The sequence below is a fragment of the Terrapene carolina genome, unplaced genomic scaffold, assembly GCF_002925995.2.
Source record: "Terrapene carolina triunguis isolate 2854851 unplaced genomic scaffold, T_m_triunguis-2.0 Scaffold34413, whole genome shotgun sequence".
In the NCBI taxonomy this organism is placed as follows: domain Eukaryota; kingdom Metazoa; phylum Chordata; order Testudines; family Emydidae; genus Terrapene; species Terrapene triunguis.
The window spans coordinates 35,160-43,370 of NW_020698764.1; the positions used below are offsets into that span (position 1 = coordinate 35,160).

At 48.9% G+C, this 8,211-nt stretch overlaps 1 protein-coding gene across 1 annotated transcript in view; it reads left to right on the plus strand.

Annotated features, from left to right (window-relative positions):
• Positions 1-7,970, plus strand: part of LOC112112151 (dynein heavy chain 1, axonemal-like) — a gene marked incomplete at both ends in the record, with an annotated part of 41,668 nt that extends 33,698 nt beyond the window's left edge. Inside the window, 5 exons of the mRNA XM_026646207.2 lie at positions 6-133; positions 2,120-2,290; positions 4,411-4,541; positions 5,264-5,408; positions 7,764-7,970. Coding sequence (XP_026501992.2) covers positions 6-133; positions 2,120-2,290; positions 4,411-4,541; positions 5,264-5,408; positions 7,764-7,970 — 782 coding nt within the window. The remainder of the gene's footprint in view (positions 1-5; positions 134-2,119; positions 2,291-4,410; positions 4,542-5,263; positions 5,409-7,763) is intronic.
• Between the last annotated feature and the right edge of the window lie 241 nt (positions 7,971-8,211).

Below are 8,211 nucleotides of genomic sequence, written 5' to 3' on the forward strand. Positions count from 1 at the left end.
AACAGATGATTGGGACAGGCGATGCATCATGAATATATTAGAAGATTTCTACAAGCCAGAAGTTCTAACTGAGGATTTTGCTTATTCCGAGTCAGGGATCTACAGACAGATCAGCACCACATATGATCTTAATGTAAGTACTCAGCTCGTAAACCCACATGTTCTCCTAGCCTCACAAGCACAGAGCAGAATGCTAAATAGAACCTGGAGACTCCAAATGTGAGATCATCTTCTGGAAGAATGTGATATTGTCCGAGTGAATTAGCAGAAAGTACAAGGTAATAAAAGCCTGCAAATCCACTTTTATCTGACTCTGTACCTGCATCTCACAGCAAGAGAATCAATGTAGATTGTAAGCTCTGTGAGGCAGGGCTGTCTTTGTCTGTGTTTGTTCAGCACCTAGCACATTGGGCTCCTAGGCACTACCATAATACAAATAATAATGATGTAAAAGTATGTCCAGCTGCACAATAAAAGACTTTCTACTGAGGACTTCTGGTGGCAATAGAAGCGACATGAGTGATTCTGCAGTAGCTTGTAACTATTGTCAGAATCCCCAAAGTAAGACTCTACCCTTATACAGTGGTGAGCTGGAGCCGGTTCACACCGGTTCGCGTGAACCGGTTGTTAAATTTAGAAGCCAGTTTAGAACCGGTTGTTAAAGGGGTGGGTAAACTATGTGGCCCGCGGGACCGTCCTGTCCAGCCCGCCTGAGCTCTCGGCTGGGGAGGCTCCCCTGGCCCCTCCCCCGCCTTCCCCCCTCTCGCAGAGCCTCAGGGTGCCTCCTGCCAATTTGAGCGGCATGGTAAGGGGGTGGGGCTGCGAGCTCCAGCGGGCCGCGTGGCATCCATACACGCTGCCCTGAGCAGCATAGTAAGGGGGCTGGGCTGGGGTTGGAAGGAGGGGTTGGATAAGGGGCAGGGAGTGGTTGGAGGGGGTGGAGATTCTGGGGGGGCAGTCAGGGGACGGGGAACGGGGGGGTTGGGTAGGTGTGGGAGTTCCGGGGGTCTGTCGGGATGGTGGTGGATGGGGGTCGGGGCAGTCAGGGGACAGGGAGTGGGGCGAGCTGGGTAGGTGGTAGGGTCCTGGGGAGCAGTTAGGGGTGAGGGTCTCGGGAAGAGGTGGTCAGGGGACAAGGAGCGGGGGGGGGTTGATGGGTTGCGGGTTCTGAGGGGGGCAGTCGGGGGCAGGATGTGGGTTGAGGTCAGATGTGGGGGACAGGCACGTGGGGCTTGTACTCACCGGGCAGTTTCCTACTGGGTCTTCGGCGGCACTGAAAGACCCGCCGCCGAAGTGCCACCAAAAACCCAGAGCAAGTAAAGACACACACACACACCCCCCCCACTGCCGCCGAAGTGCCGCTGAGAACCCGGTAGGGAACCAGTTATTAGGATTTTGGGAGCTCATCACTGCCCTTATAATATGTAGTTTGAGTATAGATTATTATCTAGACTAATACCACCCGAAGTGGACACAGAGTGGAACCCTTACCAGCATTAGCCTACAGCTTTTGACACTTGCTTGTCTATCTTGATGAGTGTACGCAGTGGTGGTGTAGCTGCGTCAGTCCCAGGATATTAGAGAGACAAGGTGAGTTAAGTAATATCTTTATTGGACCCACTTCTTTTGGGGAGAGAGACAGAGCTCTGCATGGCTCGAAAGCTGGTCTCTCTCCCCAACAGAAGTTGGTCCAATAAAAGATACACTCATTAAAGAGACAAGGTGGGTGAGGTATGTGCTGCTTCTCCAGATCGCTGCGCTCACATACCTTCTCCTTTAGTGCAGAGCCGAGCTCCACCCCACATATGGCATTCTCCTCAGCTTCTCTCCCAGGTCAGCCCTTCATCACTCTTGTTACCATTCTCTGACTCCTCTCCCGTCCCCTTTCTGGTGCTAGGGCATCCCAAACTAGCCACGTCTGACAACATTCTGTTGGTGCATCACCATGTAAGATACGAGGCTGTATAAAAGCTAGAAAGTCCAAAGGCATGTGTCATATTCCTCTCCTCTTTCAAACTCTGCTGGGTCAATAACCATCAGAATATAGCCATGCTGTTTCTCCCTCCTCCCTCCCAATGCACACTCCTCACCTCAAATCTTGTGGCTGATTTCACTCTAGGGATACATCCAATACATCAAGAGTCTGCCACTCAATGACAACCCGGAGATATTCAGCTTACATGACAATGCCAACATCACCTTTGCTCAGAACGAGACCTTTGCCCTGCTCGGGGCCATCATTCAGCTGCAGCCAAAGACGTCCACCTCAGGAGGCCGCGGCAGGGAGGAGGTGTGTAGCCAGGGTCGCTGGGCTTGCCATGCGCTCAGTGTAACATACGCTGCTCTGTGGTTTGAATTGCTATGTGGGACAGAGAAAGGTAAAGCCCGCCCTCCACTGGTTACTGCTGCCTACTACAGCCATATTCCCTCTAGCTAGATTTTACAAGGCAAGCAGGATCAGGTCTAGTCAGTCCTTGGAGGGAAGGTCCTTCGCTCCTGCTCCCCAAGGAAAACCCAGGAGCTACAAGACATGCTATTAGTGAGTCAGTAGCTGGCACTCTTCTCCCTGACTCAGGACTGAAGGTAGGGTGCTCTGCAACTGGACGTAGCATTCAGAGACTATAAAATAGTGTCCTGACCCCTTCTGCTCATTAAAAACCACACGGCATTTTGTGCAGGGGCATTAGCCTTTGTGTCCTGGTCTGGGGATGTGTAACTCCCTTGGTAGTTTCCAAAGGATAGTGTTCTTCACATCCTGACTGGAACAGTTGTTCAGCATTGCTGAGCACTGCTAAAGCTTTGTTGCCTCCCATTCCTAAAGACATGGGGGAGGCTTTCCTATTCTGGGATCATGTAGGCATTGTGTACGTGGAGCGAAAGCAGCTCTGGGATGGTGGGAAGTGTTGATTATAGGGATGGAATGTAGTTCCCTTCCCATTACACCCTTATTGGGAATGAGATTCCCTAAAAGATCTGGCAGGAAGCTGGGCAGTCGTGTAACAGCTGATTTTGAGTTAGGGCTTCCAGTGGGGTTAGTGCACTGTATTTCAACAAGAAAATGTCCTCTCCTACACACAGCTGTGATATCAATTCAGCTGGGTGAGTCTGTGCCACCTCCTGGTGGATGAGAGAACAACATAATAAAAGGCGCTAAATACATAGGCCCAGATCCTCAAAGGTATGTATGTAATGTGATGGGGCAAGGCCAGATGGCTACAGTAAAGTAGTGAGGAACAGGTATGTTAGCCCCAGGCTAAACAAATCCCTGGTACCGTGGTAACCAAATGGCAGTTGCTCCAGGTTGATCAAGACATCTGGGGCCAATTAAGATCCTTCTAGAAGGCAGTGGAGATAGCTAGATTGATTGGGACACCTGAAGCCAATCAAGGACTGGCTGGAACTAGTTAAAAGCCTCCCAGTTAGTCAGTGAGGTGTGGGTGTCAGGAGCTATAGGAGGGAGCTGTGCTGTTGGAGGAACGAAGCAGTACAAATCTATATCAGGTGCAAGGAAGGAGGCCCTGAGGTAATTGTGAAGAAGATATTGAGTGGGGGCTGCTGTGGGGAAGTGGCCCAGGGAATTGTACATGTCCTATTTCCAAAAAGTCAGCTTCCATAGCTGCTAATTTTAAGGTCCCTGGGCTGGAGCCTGGAGTAGAGGGCGGGCCTGGGCTCCCCCCTCCCCTCCCTGATTAATCACTGATACTGGGAGACAACAGAGACTTGCGAGGGAGGGTTGCTTCTCCTCACATCCCTTGCTGGCTTATGGTGAAAATGGCTCAGTAGACTGTGACCCTTGCCTCTAGAGAGAGAAGGGCTATGCGGAGGGTCACAGTGAGCCTCTGAGGCTAGCAAAATCCGTCAGGAAACACAGGACCCACGGAGTCAAGGACAGAACTTAGTCACAGTCCTAGCTCTAGACCTGAGGAAGAGCTCTGTGTAGCTTGAAAACTTGTCTCTCTCACCAACAGAAGCTGGTCCCATAAAAGATATTCCCTCCCCCATCTCAAGTTGCTCAGTGTCTCAAGCCACTCTTGGCAGCCATCCTTTCCTTTGCATGTGGTCTATCACCACAAATACTTTGACTTAATTTCCCCAGCAAGCCTGTCCATTGAAGGAATCCTCAAGGAATCCCCTCAAGGATGACCTTTAGAGAGTATCAGGGAGAGGCCTTTACTTTGCAACTCAAGAATTCCCACCTCAGGGAGCATTTTTTGGAGGAAATAACCAGCAGCAAAGTTACTGCTAACCCCATGTGTAAGTCTGGCCCCGGGGAACAGAAGCGATTCATTTCCCCTTTGACCTTGGTCAGGCTCGTTCCTTCTGCTGACAAGTTAAGAAGGCCTCTGAAGTTCTCTACCCAGAAGCCATTTCCAGAGCAGCTTCTCATGCCTTGTTCCATCTGCTTTCTAGCTTGTAGAGGAGACATCAAAGGACATCTTGAAGAAGGTCCCTGACCCCATTAACTTGCAGGAGGTGATGCTGAAATACCCGGTGCTGTACGAGGAGTCCATGAACACAGTGCTGGTGCAGGAGGTGATCAGGTAAAGCTCTTACTCACACCCAGCCTTCCAGTCTGCAGGTACACACCTCCTCTACAGAACCACTAGGGGAACTGGCATGTGAGTTTCTGCCCCCAGTGGGAAAGGATATGGCTACGCAGGCTCTCAGAGCAGCCATTCCTGGAGAGGGGAAAACAGCAACTTAGCCCCTTTTCAGATGGTCCTTGTGGAAGGTACCAAGTGCCTTTTGCACCACATGTGGTGAGACTGGAGTTCCAGTGTTGATTAGGTTCAGATGTTGCCTTAGTGACAACAGATAGGGCCTACAGCCTTAAAATCCCACCTGTCCTGCAGTGATCGAGTGTCTTTTCAATACAGGAACTCCAGGTTATTCAGTGGAATTCATCCTGCAGTTGAAGTTTGAAGGTTCAAAGACATAAAAGAACCACTTAGACAAGAGGTGTCATTTATCAGAGAGAACTTACTACAAGTTCCCATTGTTAGCTGAGCATTCTGGTAGGGTCAGAGTTTAGAGACATTTTCCATGCTCTTCAAAAGTCTCTCTGGGTTGGGCCTGCAGGCCAGAAGGCCACACTCCAGTAGGGCTAAAGTCGCGCAGCACATCAGAAGGGCGTTGTTTTTACGCATTGATGGTGATGGTCTCATTCCTCAGCATTGGAAGACCTCAGCCAGTGTTCATAAATCACAGCCTTGGATTGCTCTGCTCCTTCCCCAGAACTCCTATCTTACTCTTTGTTGCTCAGGTACAATCGGCTGCTGGAAGTAATTGCACAGACACTGCAGGATTTGCTGAAAGCTCTCAAGGGCCTGGTGGTGATGTCGTCCCAGTTGGAGCTCATGGCCAACAGCCTGTTCAACAATATCGTTCCAGAGCTCTGGAATGCCAAGGTATGCATCCACCTGCCTGTTCAGGAGCATTGGCTCATCAGGTTTTGAACATCGCCTGCATGGTCCTTCCTTCATGGTGAAGCAGCTCAGGACTTGAACAAAGGAGACTTAAGAGCTGGCACAGGGGTCAATGAAACTAGAACTTCCCCATTAGAAGGGTTCTGATCCTGATCCTGTTACATACTGAAATGAATTAGTGGGTCTTATGCTAGTCTCCAGTGGGCTCTGATCCACACCAAAAAAAACACCCCACAGTATGACATGCATACCTTGGGCTGAAAATGCAGGCATGTTGCAGGTCAAGATTGAGGTGCACAAGCAGAGCTTTACAAATAGGTTTGCAAGTCTTACCGCCCTCTTAGTCCAGCTTAGGCATTTGCAGCTATTTCTCTACTAAGTCCCACATTTACCTCTTAAGAACATAAGAACGGCCATACCGGGCCAGACCAAAGGTCCATCTAGCCCAGTATCCTTCCGACAGTGGATAATGCCAGGTGCCCCAGCGGGAATGACCAGAACAGGTAATCATCAAGTGATCCATCCCGTCGCTCATTCCCAGCTTCTGGCAAACAGAGGCTAGGGACACCATCCCTGCCCATCCTGGCTAATAGCCATTGATGGACCTATACTCCATGAACTCATCTAGTTCTTTTTTGAACCTTGCTATAGTCTTGGCCTTCACAACATCATCTGGCAAAGAGTTCCACAGGTTTACTGTGTGTTGTGTGAAGAAATATTTCCTTTTGTTTGTTTTAAACCTGCTGCCTATTAATTTCATTTGGTGGCCCCTAGTTCTTGTCTTATGAAAAGGAGTAAATACACTTCCTTATTTACTTTCTCCACACCAGTCATGCTTTTATAGACCTCAATCATATCCCCCCTTAGTTGTCTCTTTTCCAAGCTGAAAAGTCCCAGGCTTATCTCTCCTCACAGAAGCTGTTCCATACCCCTAATCATTTTTGTTCCTCTTTTTTTGAACCTTTTCCAGTTCCAATATGTTTTTGAGATGGGGCGACCACATCTGCACGCAGTAGTCAAGATGTGGGCGTACCATTGATTTATATAGAGGCAATATGATATTTTCTGTCATATTATCTATCCCTTTATTAATGATTCCCAACATTCGGTTCACTTTTTTGACTGCTCCTGCACATTGAGTGGATGTTTTCAGAGAACTATCCACAATGACTCCAAGATTTCTTTTTTGAGTAGTAACAGCTCATTTAGACCCCATCATTTTTTATGTATAGTTGGGATTATGTTGTCCAATGTGCATTACTTTGCATTTATCAACATTGAATTTCATCTGCCGTTTTGTTGCCTAGTCACACAGTTTTTTGGGATCCCTTTGTAGCTCTTCACAGTCTGCTTGGGACTTAACTATCTTGAGTAGTTTTGTATCATCTGCAAATTGTGTCACCTCACTGTTTACCCCTTTTTCCAGATCATTAATGAATATGTTGAGTAGTACTGGTCCCAGTACAGACCCCTGGGGACGTATTTACTTCTCTCAATTCTGAAAATTTACCATTTCCTATCGCTTAACCAGTTACTGATCCATGAGAGGACCTTCTCTCTTATCCCATGACTGCTTACTTTGCTTAAGAGCCTTTGGTGAGGGACCTTCTCAAAGGCAAATGTTCTGCCATGTTTTGAAAAGCAGCAGGACTCTTTTATCTTGTGGTTCCCTATGGAAAGAACCCAAATCACCCAGAACCTTGACACATGCCCATTCTTCAGCACCTTGGCATTACTTATTATACCTGCCTGGAATTGGCTCAGCCCATCGGAGGGCAGGGATGCTCCCTAAATATCCATGCACAGTGGCAGTTACTCAGATATGCAATTCCCAGCTGGGACAGGTTGTGGGAGTCTTATTTGCATAAAATCACTGTACCATTATTTCTCAGCCCAACACTATGTGAGTCTCTGCACTCTGACTGGTGGGCACTAGCTGGAGGGCAGGGATTTGCATAATCACTCTGTGGTTGTTTCCTAAGAACTATACAGTGAATATGCAAATCTGTCTACTCCAAATGGAAATGGAAACGGAAACACTGCACCCCGTGAGAAGCAGAAAGCATCCAGATTGGTGTGGAGGGTTAATGGTGTGCACAGCCTAGACCCTGGCACAAAGGCCCACCTCCTAGCTTTTTTGAAGCAATCCCTTCCCTACCCCTACAGGCGTTGGTCTGGACAGGAAACAGGGCCTTTTTCAAGACACCCCTTCCCCACTAGCCTCTTGTGGGTTGGTTGGCTGCAGAATACAAGCAGCAGGTGCAGCCTATTACTGGTGACTGAACTAGCATGAGGATTCAGGACAGCACAAAGCACTCCCTTGTTGGTCTCCTGCAGGCGTACCCATCCCTGAAGCCCTTGGCCTCCTGGGTTAATGACCTGCTGCAGCGGATTGACTTCCTGCAACGATGGATCACTAAGGGGATCCCGCCTGTGTTCTGGATCAGTGGCTTCTTCTTCCCCCAAGCCTTTCTCACAGGGACGCTGCAGAACTTTGCCAGGAAATCAATCGTCTCCATCGATACCATTGCGTTTGACTTTCAGGTCAGTGTCCTGGGGGAGTTACATTGAATCGGCACTGGCTGGCTCTCCAGCAGTAAGAACCAAACTCAAGGAGAGTAGAGACCCATATCCCTTTGACACCACTGCCTAACAGGTCAGCCACGGAGCACTATAGCTGTGTGCATCACCTAGCCTAGTGCTAACTGTAGACTGCCCTTTGCATACCACTCAGGCTACACTACGTTTAACTGACTTTTGGAAGTTAGGGCTCCAGCGGGGGGGG